Source organism: Anomaloglossus baeobatrachus, chromosome 2 (assembly GCF_048569485.1).
Source record: "Anomaloglossus baeobatrachus isolate aAnoBae1 chromosome 2, aAnoBae1.hap1, whole genome shotgun sequence".
In the NCBI taxonomy this organism is placed as follows: domain Eukaryota; kingdom Metazoa; phylum Chordata; class Amphibia; order Anura; family Aromobatidae; genus Anomaloglossus; species Anomaloglossus baeobatrachus.
Genome location: NC_134354.1, coordinates 202,960,908 through 202,985,535, shown reverse-complemented (window position 1 = coordinate 202,985,535; position 24,628 = coordinate 202,960,908). Strand labels below are relative to the sequence as shown.

The following is a 24,628-nucleotide window of genomic DNA, read 5'->3' as shown; positions in this document are numbered from 1 at the left end:
GAGTGTTGTGAGTGAGTGTGTGTGTGTGTGAGTGAGTGTACACATGCGGCGTGCGGGAGGGGGCGGAGCCGATCGGGGGGCGGAGCCAGGCGCTGAGGATGTCAGTGGCATTGCTGCGGTCTGCATGGCTGGGGACAGGTGAGAGTGTGAGTGAGTGAGTGTTGTGAGTGAGTGTGTGTGTGAGTGATTGTTGTGAGTGTGTGTGTACATGTGCGGAGTGCGGGAGGGGGCGGGGCCGAGCGGGGAAGTGTCGACCTCCCTGCACACGTAACCAGACTAAATATCGGGTAAAGCAAAGCACCCGATGTTTACCTTGGTTACCCGATATTTACCTTGGTTACGGGCGTACACCGCTTAGCGCTGGCTCCTTGCACCATAACCAGGGTAAATATCGGGTAACCAAGCAAAGCTGGTGACGTGTGCAGGGAGCTAGAGAGCATGCGCAGCGAAATCCGACGGATTGCACTGCTCAAAAAACGTTACAAGCTGCGTTCCTCCCGCCCAGCGGTTAGTCGTTCCACGACTGATCAGTCGGGTGGAGGGTGCAACGCAGTATCATCAGTTACAATCCACCACTCATACAAGTCTATGGGAACAACGGAATCCGCTAAACGGATTCCGTTGTTTACCAGAGCAGCGGATTGTGACTGATACAATTTAACGGAAGTGTGAACCTAGCCTTAGCTGGTCTGTTTAGGTGTTGTGATCCAGACCATCTGGTGGTTGTAGTACTTGTTGGTGTGTGCGGTTGTGGAGTTAATGCTTGTCTTTTTGTTGCTACCTTTCTGCTCTTGCTTTCTCCTGAATCTCTTATTGTTTGTTCCTGTGAGTTTGCAGTGTGTCAGAATTTTAGTTTTCCCCTCTCTGTCTTTATGTCTGTTTCCATCACAGTCCTGCCCCTTCCTTCCCTGGTTGGTGGTATCAGATTAGTTCTGGTCAGGAGCATACTTAGGCATGTGACTCAGGCATTTCCACCATTAGAGATAACCCTGAGGTTAGGGATAGCCTAGCTTAGGAACCCCTAGCATAAGAGACAGCATAGGAGCCCTTATCCCTCACGTTCCTACAGTCAGCATTGCAAGGCAGATGGAAAATTCATTGAAGAGACACCTGTGGAGTAAAATATTATCCTTTATTTGGAGTTTCAGTAACTTGTTTTGGGGAGTGGTTCCTTTTAATCGGACGACAGTCATTGTCCAGAAAGGATTCATTCTCTATACCATAGTACTACAGTGTCAGGGGCGGACACTGACACTTGGGGCCTCTATGCAAGAAATTGTGCCTTGCCCCCCCCCTTCTACTATGGGGACAGAGTTGCAGATATATCACTAAATGCCCATGTATTACACCTGTAATATAGTGCATCACTACACCTCCATATATTACACCTGTAATATACTACATCAGTACATCCTCCATGTACTACACCTCTAATATATTACATCACTACATCCCCATATACTACACCTGTAATATCCTACATCACTTCAACCCCATATACTACACCTGTAATATACTACATTTCCATATACTACACCTGTAATATACTACATCACTACACCTCCATATACTACACCTGTAATATACTACATCACCACACCCCCATATACTACACCTGTAATATACTACATCGCTACACACCCATATACTACATCACTATACCCCATATACCACACCTGTAATATACACTATATCTGTAATATACTACATCACTACACCCCTATATACTACACTTGTAATACACTACATCGCTACACCCCCATATACTACACCTGTAATATACTACATCACTACATCCCCCATTTGCTACACCTGCAACATACTAAATCACTACACCCCCCCATATACTACACATGTAATATACTACATCCCCATATACTACACCTGTAATATACATCACTACACTCCCATATACTACACCTATAATATACTACATCACTACATACCCCATATACTACACCTGTAATATCCCTCATCACTACACCTATAATATACTACATCACTACATCCCCCATTTGCAACACCTGTAATATAGTACATCACTACATTCCCATATATTACACCTGTAATATACTACATCCCCATATACTACACCTGTAATATACTACATCACTATATACCCCATATACTACACCTGTAATATACTACATCACTACATCGCCATATACTACATCACTACACCCCCAATATTAGTCACCACTCACCTCCCCCTCCTCACTGTCCCCTCCTCAAGTTATTAGGCGATCCTCACCTCCACCTCCTTATTGTTCCCTCCTCAGGCTATTAGTCACCCCTCACCTCTCCGTACGGGCCCCCGCTGCTTCTGTTATACGGGCCCCTTCCGCACCGCATCTTCTCCTGCCGGGAACTTTTCAAATGACACCTGCGCCGTACTACCAACATCATGGTGCGCGCGTGTGTCACAGAGAAAGTGCCGGGCAGGGAACAGAGGACATAATCCTGCGTTCCGCTGCCTACACTGTGCGGAGCTGCGGGATCATTCCCTGCCCGGTGTACTGCATGTGGGGAGCGTGATTGGGATAGGGGACCTCCGTAGCTTAGAGCTCCAGACAACTGGTCAGATTGCCCTCATTATTAATCAGCCAGCAATGGCCCCCTGAACCTCTAGGCCCCTGGGCGACTGCATCAGCTGCATCAGCAATATGTATACCACTGTACAGGTTTCACATTGGAACAGGAGCAATAAAAGAGCAATTGTATGTTGCTTTGCTGAGTAGATTGCATTGTACATAAATATAAGAACACTCTCCATTTATGGCATTTATTTGTTGTTTATAATTAATACTAATGGCCTTGTATGGTTACAGGATGAACAGATAGAAAGAGAGAGAACATCACACAGCATTGATGGAGGCTGCTGTGCCCTTGTGACTGTCTTCTTGATGGGCAAGCTATATGTAGCCAATGCTGGCGACAGCAGGTACTGCAATGCTTTATGAATAAGTATGTCACATGGTAAAAAGTGCTATTACCACATATTGCAAAGTGTCCTGATTTCAGCAAGTTTTCACTGACCACATGGTTTGCAACTATTGAGCAATAAGCATTATTAAGTATATATTTATTACATAAAACAAACTGTTCTAAATGAAATTTTCAATTCTCTCTCTCTCTCTCGTCCCGGCTGCCGTTCCCCATCTCTCTCTCTCTCTCTCTCTCTCTCGTCCCGGCTCCCGTTCCCCATTGATTTATATGGCCGCGGATTCCGGATCGGATCCGGACTTCGGCGGCAACCCGATCCGGATCCGCCAGACCCGGATTATGACCGATCCGCTCAACTGTAGTCTTGAAGATTAAGAAGATCAAATAATTCCACTAGGGATTTTTTTTCTTGGGTCACAGGTCATCTATATTGGAAGACTTACATTTGATGGGGGGGAGGGAGATTGCATTGTTGAAGAACCTTGAATATAGGCTAATGCCTTTCAAGTGTTGTTTGAAGATGTAACTCGATGACGATAAGTGCTACATATACTGGTGGAAATTTAGTGCATATCCATCTACAACCTAATAACGAAAGGTTTTTTGAAGTTGCGCTTAAGGAGCTATATATTTCAGCCAAGCCGATGCTTTTATTTTCTGCATAATGCAAAAGCCAAGATGACTCACTACATTACATTTCTCCAAGCCCCCTCCCCCACCCCCATTTCACATCATACATTCACATCAAACATGTAACTAACTAATTGTGGTGTGAAGTTTGTGACCAAAAGTTTTGGGACTGACTCAAATTCTGGATTTTACAAAGTTATCTGCTTCGGTTTTTAAGGTGGTAATTTGTATGAAATCTAGATTGTTACGAAGAATGATTAAATGAATTGCAAAAATTGCATTCATTCCTCGCCATAAAAACTAGCTTAGTAACAAACTCCCTGTTTCCACGGGTAGTCAGACCTGTCATAAAATCACCTGCTTACATCATCTCCTCATTAGTGCAGAGAATGTGTTAACAAGGACAAGGCACTTGATATCACGCTGTCATGCTTTAAAAGAGGACTGCTGCTTGAAATCGTAATCTTCTACTGTTAACCATGGTTAGCCTCTAATGAAACATTGCTTTTCATCAAAAGTGATATATAGGCAAGGACCTTGCTGTTTTTAAGATTGCCATTAAATCAACAATTTATCAGATAATCAATAAACTTAAGATGAGCACGGTGGCTTAGTGGTTAGCACTGCAGTCTTGCAACAATGGGGTCCTGGGTTCCCCATGTTTGTGTGGGTTTCCTTGGGGTACTCCAGTTTCCTCCCACACTTCAAAGACATACAGATAGGGACTTTAGATTGTGAGCCCCAATGGGACAGTGTTCCTGATGTATGTAAAGCGCTGTGGAATATGTAAGCACTATATAAAAATAAGGATTTGCTGTGAAGAAGCCTTCAGAGTGTCCAACAAAGTCCAGCAAGTGCTAGGACTGTCTCCTAAAGGGGATTCAGCTACGGGATTGGCCCATCACCAAGTTCATTAGTACTGAACTTGTTCAGGAATGGCAGTGTGACTGCATCTGATTGCTCAGCGAAACAAAAGGGTTTGAAGGTTGGCTTCTTGTCAAGAACATAAGCAAAAAAAATGCCACTTTTCTCCAAGAAAAGCATCAAGAACAGATTGAGATTCTTCAGGAAGTACAGGAATTGGACTATGAACAATCCAGGATCCATTTGGTGATGACAAATTATTTTTCCAGCAAGATGGAGAAGCATATCACAAGGCAAATATTGATAACTAAAGCCCCCGTTACACGCAACGACTAATGATATATCGCCGGTGTCACGGATTCCGTGACGCACATCTGGCATCGTTAGCGACGTCATTGCGTGTGACACCAACGAGCGACCGTTAACGATGGAAAATACTCACCAAATCGTCCATCGTTGACACGTCGTTCCTTCTAAAAAAAATCGTTGACTATTGAGGACGCAGGTTGTTCGTCGTTCTCGAGGCAGCACACATCGCTATGTCTGACACCTCGGGAACGACGAACTACAGCTTACCTGCGACCGCCGGCAATGAGGAAGGAAGGAGGTGAGCGGAATGTTATGGCTGCTCATCTCTGCCCCTCCACTTCTATTGGGCAGCCACCTAGTGACACCGCTGTGACGCTGCACGAACCGCCCCCTTAGAAAGGAGGCAGTTCGCCGGCCACAGCGACATTGCTAGGCAGGTAAGTCCGTGTGATGGCTCCTAACGATATTGTGCGCCACGGGCAGCAATTTTCCTGTGACGCACAAACGACGGGGGCGGGTATGCTCGCTAGCGATATCGCTAGCGATATCGCTGTGTGTAAAGCCCCCTTAAGTGTCTTGGGGGGATAAAAAACATTTCTATTTTAGGTTCATGGACAGGAAACTTCCTAAATCTCAATCCCATTGAGAGCCTAGGGTCAACTTTAAAAAAACAGGTGGCCAAATAAAAATACCGAAACTGTGATAAAACCTAAACACTGATTAGACGAGAATGTTTTGTCATCTGTCAGGATTTGGCAAGAATCTGATATCCAGCATATACGGTCATAGGGCTAAAGTCATGAGTCCATTCTGTAAATATTGATCCGCTGCATAAGCTTGATGTAGTTTCAATAAAAGTGTAAAAACTGATAATCGTACTTCACTATAGCATCATCTGATTAAAAGAGCTAAAAACACTGAAGCAGAAAACTTCGTGTAAACCAAAATGTGTGTCAGTCTCAAAACATTTGGCCACGACAGTACATCTGATATTAAGCAAATGTCATTTCTTAGGTGTCACAATCCCCAATTATAAATCTTCACTATTACAGAAATATTTCTATGGTGTGATCAAATGTTTTACAAATGTATAATATTATAGCACATTGTATGGGAATCGAGTTTCCAAACCTAGTGGGCGAAAATCAGTGACTTTTGGGGTATTTTGCTTATTCATTGCATGCGTATTATCTAGGGCAGATTCTTTACAGAATCCACAGTAGAAAAATGCTGCCATGTTGAACCCAGACTTTTACTTGCTTGTCTATGTATTTATAGGGCCATAATCATCCGGCAGGGAAAAACCATTGAGATGTCACATGAGTTTACTCCAGAAACAGAAAGGCAGAGGCTCCAGTTGCTAGTAAGTTCACATTTACTCATCGTATTTCTACTCGTCACTAGCCACGTCCTAGCCATATACAAGAAGTTCCTATATGTGCAGATTTCTCGTTCCTCACTCCATATTGTCGGATATATTTATGACTAGAACGATGAGGACATTTCCCAGAATAATATTGCAAGATGTGCTTCTTACTATTACAAACACTACTCCTGCATTTCTGAAACAGAAAACCACAACATCCCGACAAGTCAGATGCTGTAAATAGTCATATGAGCCTGTTGCACATTGAGTCAGGTTTAGGAACTTGTGACTTTCGGTGTTCCTGTGGTCAAATTCCCAGCATGCCCTGCAAAGACTATGTTCACATATTGGCCTTTTATCTGCTAGGACAGTTATGAATGAACATCAATCACATTTTCACTGCTGTGACTTTTTACAGCACAGTGGGGAACTTTTAGAAAACCTTGTTTAAAACTTGCCCTTTCACGATATGGAGCCCTCATCCCACAAAAGGTAAATGTCACGGCCTGGGATAGATGCTATACCGGCCGTATAGGACAACACAAAGGGAAGAGGAAAGAATGCCCTATCGCTAGTGAAAGGGGGAAGTGGTGACCCCTGACAACAACCTGCAGCTCATCCTCACTGCCCTCACCACAGGATCTGCACCTGTCATCGAGCAGGAATACCTCAGCCCTAGGCAAACCCTGATCTGGGCCCTAAAGAAGGATGAAAGGTATGAGCTCTTCATCACCACTATCACTAAAGGAAGACACAACGGAACAATACAGGGGAAACACAACAGCAATCACAACTCTGGTAGATAGCAAAGACAACACTTATCTGAGCTGCAACAACCACAGAAATCTGGAGCAACAGAAGACAGAAGACGACCTCTCCAGAGCTCAGCAAGGAACAAACTATAAACCGCACCCAAATCCCCCCAGAGTGAGGCTAATAAAGTAAGGGTACGGTGGCACTTGCACATAGCTTCAGATGCGAAAGCATCGGAAGCGATATACTAATGACCCCCTGCTGCGAGTGTCAGCCGAGGGTCATGCGACTGTGATCCGATCTTGTGATCGGATCAGAGCTGCGGAGTAGAGGGGGATAGAGCACTCTCTCCCTCTCCTCCCCGGCCTGTCTCTGCGTACATCACACTGCGGTCGGATGACATGTGAGTGCAGTGCGCTGTTTCACACGCACCCATAGACTTCTAAGGGGGTGCGTGAGCTGAGAATCGCTGCCAAACACAGCATGCGGTGATTCATTTATCATGCCGGTATAGCATTAGAAATCAATCGCTGATGGACACTGCCCCATAGTTTTGCACTAGAGTGAGAGCAGTCCGATGGTTTATCAAATTGCACTCGTCCGTGCAAAACGCAAGTGGAACTGAGGTCTAAGTCAGAGGCTGGGAACTGAGGGGAAAGACTGACAGTTTCCCAAGGTCCTAGTATCCGCTGCTGCAGAAACAGAGAACTGTCAGATAAAAACACATGCTGCCAATCTCTGTGATTTTCTAAGGCTAGGTTCACATTTCCGTCAATTTGTATCAGTCACAATCTGTGGCTCTGGTGAACAACGGAATCCGTTTGGCGGATTCCGTTGTTCCCATATACTTGTATGAGCAGCGGATTGTGACTGATTACGTTGCGTTGCATCCTCCACCGAGCTGATCAGTCGCAGGAATGCAGCATGTAGCGTTTTTTGAGCAGCGGAATCCTTTTGATTTTGCTGCGCATGCTCTCTCGGCGGCCGAACGATCAGCTGGTCGCCCGGCAGCCGCCTTCTCTGAGCGATCAGCTGATCACCCGGCAGCCGGCTAATGAGAGCGATCAGCTGATCACCTGGCGGTTGGCTAATGAGAGCAGATCGCTCTCATTAGCCGGCCGCCAGGAGATCATCTGTTCGCTCTCAAAAGCCGGCGGACGGCTATTGTGATTGATCAGCTGATCACTCTCATTAGCCGGCCGCTGGGAGATCATCTGTTCGCTCTCAAAAGTCAGCGGCCGGCTATTGTGAACGATCAGCTGATCTCATTAGTCGGCCGCTGGGAGATCATCTGTTCGCTCTCAAAAGCCGGCGGCCGGCTAATGAGAGCAATCAGCTAATCGTTCTCTCTGTCTCTTGTTTTATAACGGAATCCGCTTTCTCTTCCAATACTTGTCATCCGTCGTACAACGCATCAGTTACAAGCGTTAAGCAACGCATGTGACTGATGCAAAACAACGGAAATGTGAACCTAGCCTATCACTCACTGCCACTGGATTGTCAGTTGGATGTGAGACATCTGTGACAGTAAACTTGCGTCTGCTGCAACTGTCCTGATCCTCATGCTCTGTAAGTTGTCATTCCTTTTTTTTGTGGGTGGTTCCTCTTTATCAGCATTCTACCATTACCATAGGTGCAGGAACCTTTTCATACTTTCTAGCATGTGCTTGCTCCTGTTATTGTTCGGTGACTTTTCTACTCTGAACTGAAAGCTTACATTTGTGTTATGGCTGTATGCAGTTTGGCAAGCAGGAAACTGAAAGCAGAGAGACAAAAACCATTTCCCAATTTTTGTCATCAGTTTTGTTTCTGCTGCTAGAGATGTGTCGCGGGCGGGGAGGAGGGTGTCGGCACACTACGCTCACCCCCTTCTGCTCGGGTCCGGCGGCTGCTGCTCAGTGGTGGCTCGAGCGGTGGGCCGGATCCCGGGGGTTTCTCGAGCGGCGATCGTCGCCCGTGAGTGAAAGGGGGGTTGTTGGATGAGGGGATGATTATTGTCCGTGACGCCACCCACGGTTGTGGTGATTTCACCACCGCTGCTTTATACGGGGCTCCCGGGCATGGTGATGCGGAGCAGCCAGGTGTTGTGTTGCCCCTCCGTGGGTAGGGGTTGGTGATCCCGGGGCCCGGTGATGGTGATGGAGGTGCAGGGCCTGGTGGGCGCAGGGACGCGGGGGCAGCGCTGTGCCTTGCGGCACTGTGGTACTCACTCAGCCTGAGACGTGACACAGTTTTTACGGTAACCAAACGGCTGGATAGACGGTCCCACGGACGGCTGCACTTGCTCTCACAGTAGGTGACGGTGATGTCCCTTTTCCTTGCACCTTGGTGTACTTGTTGGTTGCGATGGGTCCCCACCGGTAACCCGCTCCCCGGCTTCAAGCTGGACCGGGGGAGCTCTACTCTTTGCCCGCAGGCGCTGGCCCTAAGAAACGGGTGCCTTGGCGGTGGCGGTTCTATACTGGCTGGGCTGTTGCCTTCAATCGGGACTTGGTTGTTGGGGGATCTATGTCCCCTTCACTGACGGATTCGGCAAATTGTGGCGACTCCAAGCCTTGCCGGGGTCCGAGAGCCCCCTGCCCTGGTGCTGACTGTCCTTCGGAACACTGCTCCAGACCGCCGGGCACACAGCCAACGGGGTCCTTCCAGGAACTTCCAAACGGTCCCCCTCCAGACAGTCACCGCCGTTGCTGACCTTGCTGACCTGGCCCTACACAAAGCTGGACCCTTCAGGCTTTCCTTCTTTCTTGTCACCTCACTTGCTTTCCTCCTTTACCACTTTCCTACTTTCACTTAGTTGTTTACTCAAGCTCGTCCCTGAGCTGACTCCTCTCTAGCCCTTAGCTAGACTTCAACTGCCTGGTTTTCCCGCCTCCAGAGCTGTGTCCTCCTCGGTGGGCGGAGCCAACCGCCTGGCCCACCCCCTGGTGTGAATCATCAGCCTCTGGAGGAAGGCAACAAGGATTTTCGGTTAGCTGTGGTGTTCCTAGCTGGGATGTAGGGTGTGGTGGTGTGTGACCTGTGTCCCCTGGCTTGCCCAGGGCGACACAGATGGACTACACTTGGCAGCTGGCAGTGGACAGGCAGTTAGACAGCCTAATGGCTGGCTTGTTGGAGTGATTTTTTTTAAGGGTGATAAGTATCTATTGCAATGCTTCAAATACTTAGATCACTCTATTTATGAAGCAGAATATTTAAAGGACTACCATTAAGTGATTCCACGAACTAGCCAGGTTCCATCATTACAAATATCTCAAATATCTGCTTTACCTTAAAATCCTGCTCTGTTTCAGAAAAAAACATAGTGGAAAGCAGGATCCTGGAACGAGGGGACTTAGGGGTACTTTGCACGTTGCGACATCTCTACTGCAATCTCGTCGGGGTCAAATCGAAAGTGACGCACATCCGGCACCGGTAACGACGTCGCAACGTGTAAAGCCTAGAAGCACCGATAAACGATCGCAAAAGCGTTGTAAATCGGTGATCTGTGTAGTGTCGGTCATTTCCATAATTTCACTGCAGCGACAGGTACGATGTTGTTCCTCGTTCCTGCGGCAGCACACATCGCTGTGTATGAAGCCGCAGGAGCGAGGAACATCTCCTTACCTGCTAGTGATGTGTCGGTCGCGAATGATCCGTCACAAAGATCCGGCTCACTGCAGTAACTGACAGGAGCCGGATCACTAGTGTGAGCCAATAAAATCTCTAAACGGCTCTTTTCACAGCTGAAACCCCGCCCACCCTCGGCTAAACTCCGCCTACTCAACAATCTAATTGGTCACTTGTGAGTGGGCGGGGTTTTGCCGCGGGTGGGCAGGGTTTCAGCGGCGTCACTATAATCTTAAATATGTGTTCACCTGGGGTGAACACATATTTAATAAGGAGCCGAGAACGATCTGAAAGATCCGGCTCTTTTTGGTGAGCGGAGCCATGGGAACCGGATCACCAAAAAGAGCCGGACTGCCCATCACTATTACCTGCGTCCCTCCTGCAATGAGGAAGGAAGGAGGTGGGCGGGATGTTTACGTCCCACTCATCTCCGCCCCTCCGCTTCTATTGGCCGCCTGCCGTGTGACGTCACTGTGACACCGCACGACCCGCCCACTTAGGAAGGAAGCGGGTCGCCGGCCAGAGCGACGTCGCAGGGCAGGTAAGTGCGTGTGAAGCTGTCGTAGCGATAATGTTCGCTACGACAGCTATCACAAGATATCGCATGTGCGACGGGGGAAGGGACTATCGCGCTCGGCATCGCTACAATCGGCTAGCGATGTCGCAGCGTGCAAAGTACCCCTTAGACTAGTCAAAGAGGCGGTCCCAGCTTCTCTACACTTTGCCCTGCTAGATTCATTGGTCTCTTTCTTTTCCTACGTAGCTGAGCCAGGCAGGGAGAAGTCAACAAGAACCCATGATTGACTAGGCTGTTCAATCACCTTATTCCAGGCTGCTACTTTCAACTATATGCTATCTAAAGCAGCAGAGTGTTTCAGAGTAAAATACTGAAATTGTAATGATGAAGCATGTCTCTGATTCAGGTTACATGTGGCTCGGCCGGCTGACAGAAACCACCAGCTTTGACTTCATCCACCCCTGACTGTTCACAAATCCCTGAAATGTTTGTTCTGGGACATATGTGCAAGCCTATCTTGGAAGGGATGTCCCCTTGTAAGAGTAAAGGATCATAAAGCTGGCATGTGCCAGGATCTCTTCTTACAATGCCAACAGGAATGCTCCTCAACAGGTAGGGAGACAACCTACCAACCACAAGTGTCAGGAATGGTCCTATTAGTGGCCTTCAGAGGGTGGCATGACTTTTCAAGCAGCAATACTTCTGGATGTTACGGACATATCAGTTACAGGGACCATAATACATAAAAATCAGATTACTGCATTTATGGATAATTACTAATTTAGCTTAAAAAAATTCAAGTAATATTTACTTTTTTAATTGTGAATTATCTTTCAGGCCTCTCTGAAGCCAGAACTGTTGGGTAATGAGTTTACTTGCCTTGAGTTCCCACGAAGGATTCAGCAAAAAGAACTGAAGAAAAGAATGTTGTATCGTGACCACACCATGACGGGCTGGTAATACAACCTGTGTTTGATGATAGTATAAAGTGTAGTTATGCTGTATGAGTTAAAGGGAACCTGTCACCAGATTATCCCCATATAAAGTAGGGCCAGCACCTGAATGCCCTTATATACAGCATTCTAGAATACTGTATATATGTCCCCAAGCCACTTCACATAATGTAAAAAAGACCTTTTATTATACTCATCTATGTGGTAGATGTGTCCAATAGGTGTCTCTTGTCTTGATTCAGCGCCTCCTCTCTTCTTATGATCGCCTTCTTCCTTATTGCTTTGTGTGGATGACGTGTCCTACGTTATCCACACAGTGTCTTCCATTTTGCTCCTGCGTAAGCGAACTTCCTTCTGACATGACTAGGGCAGAGCAAAGAATTGTAGTGCACATGTGCGGGCGCTCTTTGGCCTTTCCTTGCACATGCACATTACAGTACTTTGCTCTTCCCCTGGCATGGCAGAAGGAAGTTCCCGTACGCAGAAGTGGAATGGAGGACACTGTGTAAATGACGGACGCAGGAATGGTCATCCACATGAAGCAGTAAATTAGGATTATTTATGGCAGAAAGTAACATATATTATAGTAGAAATATTCTCCAGCTCTTGACGTAAATTTTAGATACTGGCATATGGCTGTCCTGAATGATGCATAAAATTCATTAATGGCGTGAGCGAAGAAGACTTTTTTTCCAAGTCTAGCTTAAAAGTGAATTTGTCAGCAGGTTTTATCTATGGAATCTGAGAGCAACATTGTGTAGTGGCAGAGAGCCTCATCCCAGCGGTGTGTCCCTTACTGGGCTGCTTGGTGCAGTAGGATGTAAATGTAGCAGAGCTAAGACTTGTGAGCTGTGTATATCCCTGCCCAAACCCCTTACTGGCAGCTTCCTGTGTACACTATGAAGTGGCAGCAAACTCCCAATCAGTGGTGGGGGTGGTTATTACTTTGATTATCTTGACTGACTACACAAAATATGTAGTCCAGTAGTGATAATCTCCTGCTGATAAAACACTGATTGGAGTGAAGCTGCAACACACAGCCTAATAAGTGACACATCCCTGAAATCTGGCTTTCTGCCTCTACATCATGCTAATCTCATTAAGTAACAAAAACCTGCTAACTGATTCCTTTTAAAGGGAAACTGTCACCAGTGTTTTGCTACCTAATCTGAGAGCAGAATGATATAGAGACAAATGCATTAATGCCTTTTATATGTCACTTATTAGGCTGTGTGCTGCAGTTTTGGTAAAATCACTGTTTTATCAGCAAGAGATTATTATTATTAGAGGACTGGTAAACCTGCTATCACGTAGTCCTTTATACTCATGAGCTATGTATAGCCACAGCCCCAGCACTGATTTCTAGCTTTTTGTGAACACTGTGTATAGGCAAAAAACTGCCAGTCAGTTTTGTGGGTGGGGGCATACAGAGCTCATCATTCAGAGTACTAGTAGATCTGCTTCAGAAAACAGAGGGGCATTGCAGCTATAAGACCCCCCACGGGCAGCCAGCTGGTTTGTCAGGTCTCCGCATGGAGAAAAGTTTTCCCCTTAGACCACACTATAGCTTTTCATAAGTCAGCTCAGATCCCATGCTTTGCACTGACGAGGGTCAATCACCCTGAAACACCGTGTCTGCAAATTGGGGTTCTGATCTGGTATGAATCCTAAGTCATATGAAAAGGCTCGTTAAAAGGGCCATTTTTGACTTTTAGGATTGCTACTTCCAATAGGTGGCGCTAGAGTTCGTCTCCTTCCTCCTTGGAGAGACAATTCAGATAAAATAGTGATTTTGTGAAAACTGCATCAATCAGCCCAAAGTATAGCTGGAATTAGGGTCTCAGTACCTACATCATGCTGCTCAGATGGGGTATCAAAAACCTAGCGACAATTTCCCTTTAAGAAACGTATTTGGAACCATAATGACACATGAGTCAGCATAGGAACTGTAGTCACAAATCCGTAGGCTGCAGTAGGAACACTAACTAGTGTATGGCGTAAACCTATAAGGAAGTATCCATAAAATATAAACTGCCTTAACTGGAAAAGCAACAAAGGGATTAGTGATATATATGAAAAATACAACACTGAGGTTTACAGGTGGGGGAGGGGAAATTTAGTAACATAACACTGTCTGCAAGGGTAAAATTGTTTGAAAAGTAAGAGGTGATTGATATATTCTTGTGATCGCTGAACTCCGTAAAAATATCGAAAAAACTCCATCATGTACAGTTTTTTCACAAACACTGACTCCATAGACTTTTTCTTGCAACACACTTTGACCCCTTTGGGTGACTTTTGATGAATGATTTTGGTGTCATTATATTGGTTAGAGAATAATGGACGCTATGCTGTGATTGGATGCTTTGGGCAGACAAGATTTTTTTTAAACCAGCTACAAAAGAGTGTGGTGATGTCCATAGCATCCAATCACAGCATATCTTTCATTTTACCTAAACAGTATAAGAATTGAAAGCTGCGCTGTCATTGGTTGCTATGGGGAGCAAAGAAAGGGGGGTTCTTAAGACAGAGCGTGGTGCTTTGCTTACCACGATTCCTTTCAGTATTTAGCGGTTGTGATGGATTAAGCTTCTCTTCCTAACAATGTGATTAATATGGAAACAAGAGGGTGTTATCTATCACTCACCCGACAATCTTTGCTACATTTGCCATTTTTTTCTAGTGAAGAAACAATGAAGGAACAGTATCGACTGCATTAGAAAAGTATATTATACGTACTTTGGTGTAAAACTAGGTTATAGGCAAGTGAAGGGGTGCATATAGTATGTGTTCTGTTTGTGTAGAAAAACTACAACAGTGGTCTAAAGGGCAGAAAGAGCTTTCGTTTTGATGTGCCTATGATCTGGAGGGAACTGCAAAATCATAGGCACATAATAAGAAGGAAATTATATACCTGGACCTCCCATCAGCGATTTGCCCTGTGCCTCACGGTCCAGGAATACCTGTGCTTTCACCTTCAGAGAAACTTGAAGATACAGCTGATTCAGAACATGAAGCGAAGGTGTTAGGCTGGGGCCACATGGGGCACTAGTGCGATGCTCGCATGACACTCGGCTCACGCTGGCAGCACATCAGGAGCTGAGTGTCATGCTAGTATCCCTGCGACTGCGGTCCGACTGCGAGCGGACCTCAGCTGCAGGGGCGGGCCGGCTCTGAGGAGGGACGGATCGGCACAGAGGAGGGGAGGGAGAGATTTCTCTCCCTCTCTCCTCTGTAGCCGGCTATTGCGATTCTCGCTCTGCACGCGCGGTACACCGGAGTACCGCGAGTGCAGTGCGATTTTTCTCTCACTCCATTCACTTGAATGGGTGCGAGAGAAATGAGTCTCGCATTACAGTTGCAGCATGCTGCGATTGTTTTCTCGGTCCGATTAGGGCTGAGAAAATAATCGCTCATGTGCGCTGGCACACAGGCTAATATTGGTCCGAGTGGAATGCGATGTTTTATCGCACTCCACTCGTACTGATTTTCTCGCCGTATGGCTTAGGCCTAACTGGCGGATTGGCAATTACTGATCTGGCTAGGATTGGGATGTGGATCTACTGGACCACGGATTGCTGGCATACCTTAGAGGGGTGTGACAAACTGGCTACCTTGTCTTCTCTAGAGCCTCTGGTGGTGAAGTTAGGCTTGTACTACAAGCAGCCGCCAGGTATTCTCCGAGGCAGTCCCTGGATCCACGGAAGCTGACACTAGCGGAGACAGGCAAGACAGAGTAGAGCTTCAGCTGTTTCAGGATCAGGATAACTGGCAGGGTGGAAGCTGATACAGGTGCAGACAGAACTGGATACAGGAATATAGGCCGACACCAGGACACAGGCACGGATACAGGAACACAGGCTGACACCAAGACACGGGCATGGATGCAGGATACAGGAATAGAGTCTGGTACTAGGACACTGGCTTGGATTCAGAATACAGGAACACAGGCTGACACGAGGACATGAGCACAGATCAGGAACAGTGGTTGTAACTGAACCTAGGAAAGGGATTAGGAACTGTGGCTGGAATCGGGAACGGGATCCAGAACAGAATCAGGAACTCAGGCTAGAGCCCGGAATCAGGAACAGGATCATGAAAGGAATCAAAAACCCACGTTAGAACTGGGATACCAGAAACAGGATCAGGAACTGAATCAGGAACTCTGGCTGGAATCGGGAACGGGATAGGAATGGGATCAAGAACTCAGGCTGGAACCAGGAACAGGATGAGGAATGGAAGTAAGAACTCAGGCTGGAACCGGGAACCAGGAATGGAGTCAAGAACTCAGGCTGGAACCAGGAATAAAATCAGGAAGTTAGGTTGGAACTGGGAAACAGGATCAGGAATGGAATCAGGAACTCAGGTTGAAATCGGCAACCAGGGGTGGGAACAGGAAAGGAATAAGACCTGGACATGTGGCGTTGTGAGTAGGGGTACCTTGCGTGCCCTGCAGGATTTTAATCCATGACGGTGTAGTGTGTTAATAACGGTGTCTTTGATACTGTGGTCCCAACTCTCTGCAGGTCATTGACCAGGTCCTCCCAAGTAGTTCTGGGCTGCTTCCTGACCTTTCTCAGAATCATCCTTACCCCACTAGGTGTGATCTTGCATGGAGCCCCAGACTGAGTAATATTGACAGTCATTTTGTGTTTCTTGCATTTTCTAATAATTACGCCAACAGTTGAACAGTTGTTGCCTCTTCACCAAGCTTCTTGCCTATCTTCCTGTAGCCCATGCTAGCCTTGTGCAGGTCTACAATTTTGTCCCTGGTATCTTTGGACCGTTCTTTAGTCTTGGCCATGGTGGAAAGATTGGAGTATGATTGAGTGTATAGACATGTGTCTTTTATACAGGTAATGAGTTCAAACAGGTGCAATGAATACAGGTAATGAGTGCAGAGTAGGAGGGCTTCTTAACCCCTTAACGACCCATGACGTACTAGATACGTCATGGATCGTGTGCCGGTAAGCCCCGCCCCCTGCCGCCGGCGAGACGCGCACATATCAGCTGTTATCAACAGCTGATATGTGTGCCTGCTAGCCGCGGGTGGAATCGCTTCCACCCGCGGCCATTAACCCCTTACATTTCGCTGCCAAAGTCTTGGCAGCGATATGTATATGGGCGCCGCCATGACAGTGACTTACCCCGCCCCCGCCGGAAGTCATGTGACATGATCACGTGACTTTCGGCGGTTGCCATGGTAGTACAGGGTCATGTGATGACGCCTGTGGCTAACATGAGTCACTTCCTCTCAATGCCGGAATACAGCCTTCATTGAAAGTGAAGCAGCAAATCTGCAGTTCTCAGCTCTGTAGCTGAGATCTGCAGATAGTGCAGAGCGATCGGATTGCTGATCGCAATAGCCCCCTAGGGGGACTAGTAAAATAAAAAAAAAAATGTAAAAAAAAAGTTTTAAAAAATAAAAAAAATAAAAAAACCTAAAAGTTCAAATCACCCCCCTTTCACCCCATTGAAAATGAAAGGGTTAAAAAAATTAAAAATACACACATATTTGGTATCGCCACGTTCAGAAATGCCCGATCTATCAAAATATAAAATCAATGAATCTGATCAGTAAACGGCGTAGCGGCAAAAAAATTCCAAACGCCAAAATTACGTTTTTTGGTCGCCGCAAATTTTGCGCAAAATGCAATAACAGGCGATAAAAACGTAGCATCTGCGCAAAAATGGTACCGTTAAGAACGTCAGGTCGAGACGCAAAAAATAAGCCATCACTGAGCCTCAGATCCTGAAAAATGAGAACGCTACGGGTTTTGGAAAATGGCGCAAAACGTGCGCCACGTTTTTCGGACAAGCTTGTGAATTTTTTTTAACCCCTTAGATACAAGTAAACCTATACATGTTTGGTGTCTATAAACACGCACCGACCTGAGGCATCATACCCACACATCAGTTTTACCATATAGTGAACACGGTGAATGAAATATCCCAAAAACTATTGTACAATCCCACTTTTTTGCAATTTTTCCGCACTTGGAATTTTTTTGCCGTTTTCCAGTACACTATATGGTAAAACTTATGGTTTCATTTAAAAGTACAACTCGTCCCGCAAAAAACAAGCCCTCATATGGCAAGATTGATGGAAAAATAAAAAAGTTACGCCTCTCGGAAGAAGGGGAGCAAAAAACAAAAACGCAAAAACGGAAAGTGCCCGGGGGCTGAAGGGGTTAAAGAAAAAATAGGTCTATGATACTTGCTGGTTGGTATGTGATCAATTACTTTTTTCATGCAATAAAATGCAAATTAATTCTTTAAAAATCATACATTGTGGTTTTCTGGATTTTTTTTATTCTCTCATAGTTGAAATGTACCTGCCATAAAAATTACAGAACTCTCCATTCTTTGTAGGTGGGAAAACTTGCAAAATCTGCAGAGTATCAAATACTTATTTTCCCCACTGTATGTGAGTCTCATCCATTATAAAGAGACTGGTCAATGCTGTGACTTTTTTCATGTGGCTATTTGGTCTGTGGAAAAAAAAATTGTCATCTGAACAACACACGTGAATAACAGAATAATGTGAGTTTTTCTCACAGAGAGCACTCGGAGCAAAAATACAGTCTTGTGAACATAGCCTTAGACATATAATGGCCAGCAATAGTGTTATTCCAAGAGCTTCAATATGCTGACACATCCTGCAATTTTCAAATTGTGCTGTGCTTTTCTGGAGATAGATTGCAGAGCTGCAGTGTAAAGCATGGGGAATAAGGTAGCAGGCCTAGTCTATGATGAGAGAGTGGGTGGATTTCAGACATTTATCTGGCACTTAGCTAAAATGATCCTTGATTATGCCTCTTTTCTCTAACTGGCCAAACCTGAAAAGCAGGGAAGTGAAATAACATAATTAAAGAACATAAAGGAAAATGAATCATTGAATATATTCCAATATTCACAAAGGCTATTACATCCTATCTCTTTATAATTGTATGTAATCTGCCAATTACCTTAATGCTTTTATACATGAAGAACATTTTTAAAGACATTCAAGGTAAACCGAGATCTTGAAGTAATAGGAGGCACATAGTTTTGGTAGTGTTAAGGGTGCTTTACACGCTGCGACATCGCTAGCGATGTCGAGCGCGATAGCACCCGCCCCCATTGTTGGTGCGACATTGTGATCTCTGCCGTAGCGAACATTATCGCTACGGCAGCGTCACACGCACATACCTGTGCAGCGACGTCGCTGTGACCGCCGAACAATCCCTCCTTCAAGGGGGAGGTGCGTTCGGCGTCATAGCAACGTCACTGCGGCATCACTAAGCGGCTGGCCAATAGAAGGGGAGGAGGGGCGGAGATGAGCGGGACGTAACATCCCGCCCACCTTCTTCCTTCCGCATTGCCGGTGGACGCAGGTAAGGAGATGTTCGTCGTTCCTGCGGTGTCACACATAGCGATGCGTGATGCCGCAGGAACGACAAACAACATCGTACCTGTGGCAGCAGCGATATTAAGGAAAGGAGCGACGTGTCAACGATCACCGTTTTTGAACGATTTTGCGATCGTTGATCATCGCTCCTTGGTGTCACACGCTGCGATGTCGCTACCGGCGCCGGATGTTCGTCACTAACGACGTGATCCTGACGATATATCGGTAGCGATGTTGCAGCGTGTAAAGCACCCTTTAGACATCATGTGAGCAGAAAAGTGTGTAAGTGTGTGTGTATAGATATATTGATAGATAGATATATTATGTATAAATTTATATTTATTTATTTATTTACTTTTTTATTTTTTTTTGTTTTTTCACAGGGCTTATAAAACTATTGAAGAAGATGATATGAAGTTCCCACTTATTTATGGCGAAGGAAAAAAGGTTTGTGTATGACCTACCAACCCTATAGAAACCACAGCTGGAGTTCACCTTCGATATTACAACTATGAAATATGAGTCTAAACGTATCTCCTGACCCTGATATCTTTATAGAAAATGATAGTCGTCTACATGTTTCTCTAAAGAACCACAAGGGGGTGTCAATCTTGAAGCTGTGTTACAGCCATGTTACAACTGCTTTGTGTTTAGTTATTTAAAGGGAATCTGTGAGCAGGTTTTTCCTACCCCATCTGAGAGAAGCATGATGTATTCAAAGAGATCTTGAATGGAGCAATGTATAACTTGGATTACTGGGTGCAGCTGTTCTGATAGTCTGAATATTTAGCATGTAGCTGAGCCTAGGGAGCTGTCCTGTCCACACCAGGTTCTCTATAGATATTATATATTGATAGTGAAGTGTCAACCAGAGGAGGGGGCGTGTCGGACGTCCGTGTGCATCATATTATAGTCCGAGGAGTGATAAGCATCAAGATGTAAACAAACATAGCTTGGACTTTGACAAGACAAGCATCCCTGAATTATCTGTTTTAACCCTTGCAACATGCTGCCTTCAGCTTACAGAGCAAAAACCTGCTGACTGATTCCCTTTAAGGGGAATTTGTCACCAGCTTTCTGCTTCTCCATCTAAAAGCAGCTTAATGTAGAGGCAGATAACCTGTTTCCAGCGATGTATTACATACTAGACTGCTTGCTACAGTTTTGCTGTAGATCTACCAGTTCTCTGAATGCTGACCTCTTTATAACCCACTTCACACCACTGATTGGCAGCTTTCTCGGTCCACTGTGCATATGCAGAAAGCTGTCTAATCCTCGATGAGGGTAGGTTTACTAGTCCTCTAATGATGATCTCCTCCTGATAAAACAGCAAGCAGCCAAGAAAGTGACACATCGCTGGAATCAGGATCTCTGTCTCTACATTATGCTGCTCTGAGATGTGGTAGCAAATATCTGGTGACAGATTCCTTTTAAATAGGATGACTAGAGTACACTAATATGATAAGCGCTCTCATATTGACAAAGATACACACAAAGGCGGTCAAAACTTCTAGAAAAGAGTCTTGTGATTATACCAAGGATGTATGCAGGGTCTGTGACAATTCTTCCTATATATTGTTAAAAAAGACATAAAAATGAATGCAGTATAGAGCACAGATACAAGCTTAGCATGAACTGGAAGATTTATGTTTTTTGGTGAAAAAAATCCTAAGTTCACAGAGGTTAGAACAAACTAATATAGGAGTCTCATAGTGGTATATTACATAGTAATACTAACCATTTTTGTGCTTTTTATTGTCCCTCCAGGCTAGAGTTATGGCCACCATTGGGGTAACACGAGGATTTGGAGACCATGATCTTAAAGTGTATAACTCAAATATCTACATCAAGCCCTTCTTATCGTGTATCCCTGGGGTATGTATAACATAGGAGTATTCATACATTGATACCACAGCCTGGCGTCTCACACTATCGCCACACAGTCTTGCAGGACGTTTCCCTGAGATCGGAGACTGCCCTGGACAATGTCGTGGTGTTGTCTACGTTTGCAGTTCTTCTGAAACATGTAAACCCAATTAGTTTTTACATACTTTATATCTTTTCATTAAATATTCTGTGCCTTGTAGCGTATAATCAGAGAAAAAATTATCAACAATACATAAACCCTTTTGGGACTTTTGAGTTGAGCATTTGTCTACGAGTCTCCAATTTACGCCCATTAACATGTTTACTTTCAGTGTTGCGGGAAGCAGACTTGTCGTAAATGTAGGAACAGAAGAGCTGTTAAAAGCTACAATTATCAGATGTTTATGAGCCATCTTCCAATATAAATAATGCAACCGAGCAGATATTCATTAATGCGCCTGCATTAGTACAAAGCTATTGAATTGAAGGACCCATACCCTCCTTACACTTGCGTGTTGGGTGGTGTCAGATGTTGTATTTTTTCAGCATTAGCCCTGGTGCTTTTATTTTGACCACATGCTGCACCTAGATACAAGAATAAATAATTAGTTTATTTTACCAGAAATCAGTAATACATAATACATGTGGATGAATGAAAATTTGTAATTTCCAAGGGAAACTGTCATTGCTCTTACCTCCCAGTTCTCTGTAGTGTCTCTATACCTCTCTACAGACAATACGTAAATATAAAGAAACTAAAGGGGGCTTTACAAGCTACGATATCGTTAATTTTTTTATCGTAGGGGTCACGTCGTTAGTGACGCACATCCGGCGTCATTAACGGTATCGCAGCGTGTAACACCAGCGACCTTAAACGTCCTCCAAAGTGGTGATAATTGTTCACCATGGAGAGGTCATCCTAAAACCAAAAATTATTAATGGTTGTTTATAGATGTTGTTCCTCGTTCCTGCGGCAGCACACATCTCACCTTACCTGCGTCCCGCCCACAATGAGGAAGGAAGAAGGTGAGCGGGAGGTTCGTCCCGCTCATCTCCGCCCCTCCGCTTCGATTGGCCGGCCGCTTAGTGACGTCGCGGTGACGTCACCATGACGCTGAACGAACCTCCCCCTTGAGGGAGCGATTGTTCGGCAGTCACAGCGATGACGACGACCAGGTAAGTGTGTGTGACGCTGCCGTAGCGATAATGTTCGCTGCGGCAGCGATCACACGATATCGCATGCACGACGGGGGCGGGTGCTTTTGCGTACGATATCGCTAGCAATTGCTAGAAATATCGTAGCGTGTAAACCCCGCTTAAGGATCTGTTTACACCTTCAAATCGACAGCAAGTTACCATAAATCTTTACCACGCTTTCTCACATAGGCAGAGCAAAGTAAATGATGCACACTGGAGTATCTGGAATACTTTGCTCCATGCACATAGTATGTTATGTTTGTTGGCAGCACTAGTGCTTATTACACAGGATGATGCAACACCGACAACAATGATCATTTCACGCGATGAGGGAGTGTTCTGCTCATTGTTAAGGTGATCAGTAACCTATTTACACTGCAAGATAATCTTGAAACGAGCATTCTCTAGTGTGAATGCAGCAATACTCATTCTGCGCAAATAAAAAAAATCAGTGTATATATAGTAAAGGAGGAGGGGGATGCAGCTGCAGTTTTATTCACCATCCTGTTGTGAAAGACAATGCACTGGAGCGCTAAGCAATAGTGTTACAAAAGGTAAAAACTGACCAAGGTGAAGACGTTCCTTTTCTAAAGAAATTCAATAACAAATGAAACAATAATAGTAGACTTTAAAAGCACAATTTAGACATAAATTTCTGAATGCACTGTATCTGGTATATAATACAGTCATGGCCAACAGTGTTGGAACCCTTGAAATTTCTTCAGAAAATGAAGTATTTCTCAAATTTCAATGACAGGTTTTGTTATACACATGTTTTTTTTCCCTTTGTGTATATTGGAATAACACAAAAACAGAGAAGAAAAAGGCAAATTGGACATAATTTTAAACAAAGTCCCAAAAATGGACCAGGCTAAATTGTTGACACCTTTCCAAAATTGTGGGTAAAACATTTGTTTCAAGCATGTGATGCTCGTTCAAACTCACCTGTTGCAAGTAACAGATGTGGGCAATATAAAAATCAAACCTTCAGGTAAAAAGAGAAGTTGACTTAACCCCTTCACGACCGCGGGCAGTAAAATTACGTCCTATTTTAACGTGACTTAACGACCAGGGACGTAATTTTACTGCCTAAACTTCATTTGATTGCCGTGGCCATAGCAACGGCTTTCAAATGATGTCCCCTGCTGTTTCTTACAGCAGGGGACCTTTGCTTGACCCCAGGGGGGGTGGCATCGCCACCCCCTATCGACGATCGATGTGATTGGCTGTTCAAATCTGAACCGCCAACCACATCGATCGCACTAATTTCGGCAAAAATAATGCCCGAATTAGTGCGATCCTGTGAGATCCAGCTATGAGATGCCGCAGCTGCTGCAGCATATCATAGGTGGACCTCAAACATGCCGCCCCCAGCCCCTGCAGCACTGATTGGAGCGATCGTGCTATGACGCGCAATCGCTCCAATCAGTGTGCAGTGGGGCGGTCTGATCTGCCGGTGGCCGCCCTCCCCAGGCCTGTACTGCTCTGGGGACCCTCCCCCAACATGGCTGCAGCGTGGAGTGGCTGGTACTTTTGGTACCACGCCACCGCTGCTGCCGCCGCAGACGCCGCCTCTGCTGTCACCCGCGCCAGCTCCAAAGGTAAGTATTGCGCTCCGGCGATGGCCCCTGCGCGCTCCCGTGAAGGCCCCTGCGCGCTCCCGTGAAGGCCCCTGCCCGTGCCCCCCCAGATCTGCCCCCCTACGCCCCGATCTGCCCCCCTACGCCCCGATCTGCCCCCCGGCATCCCGATCTGCTCCCCACGCGATCTGCCTGCCTCCTCTGTCATCTGCTTCCAAGGTTCCTTCCTTCTGCCTTTGCTTCTCCGCCCCCTCTGCTCTCCCTCTAACCCCCCCCCATCTGCCCCCCATCTGCCCCCCTCTTCCCCCCCCCCCCTGCCCCCCCTCTCCCCATCCCCCCCTGCCCCCCCCGACGTCCTCTTACCTGCCTTCACGGGTCGTCCGAGGTCTTCACTGGCCCGATCACATCTGCCTCCATCTGGGTCCTTCTGCTGATCTGTCCAACGTCCTGCCTGCTGCTGGTGTAAAGCTGTCTATCTCACTGCCTTCTTGTTCCTCTGCAACTCTTCTGGTCAGTGATCCTCTTGGTACTGTGAGTATAACTTTTTTTTTTTTTTTTTTATTGTATCCTGTCCATTTTTACACTTCATCTGTCCGTGCGTCCCGCCAAGCGCTGATCAGGGATGCAGATAACGGATCTGCATCCGTGGTC

At 45.8% G+C, this 24,628-nt stretch overlaps 1 protein-coding gene across 2 annotated transcripts in view; it reads left to right on the top strand.

The window, feature by feature from the left end:
- PPM1J (protein phosphatase, Mg2+/Mn2+ dependent 1J) overlaps positions 1 to 24,628 on the top strand; it is an 87,571-nt gene that overhangs the window by 47,455 nt on the left and 15,488 nt on the right. For both annotated transcript variants that reach the window (XM_075335587.1, XM_075335586.1), the window contains exons 4-8: positions 2,829 to 2,941; positions 6,025 to 6,109; positions 11,829 to 11,947; positions 19,718 to 19,781; positions 21,102 to 21,209. In XM_075335587.1, the coding sequence (XP_075191702.1) occupies positions 2,829 to 2,941; positions 6,025 to 6,109; positions 11,829 to 11,947; positions 19,718 to 19,781; positions 21,102 to 21,209 (489 nt within the window). The remainder of the gene's footprint in view (positions 1 to 2,828; positions 2,942 to 6,024; positions 6,110 to 11,828; positions 11,948 to 19,717; positions 19,782 to 21,101; positions 21,210 to 24,628) is intronic.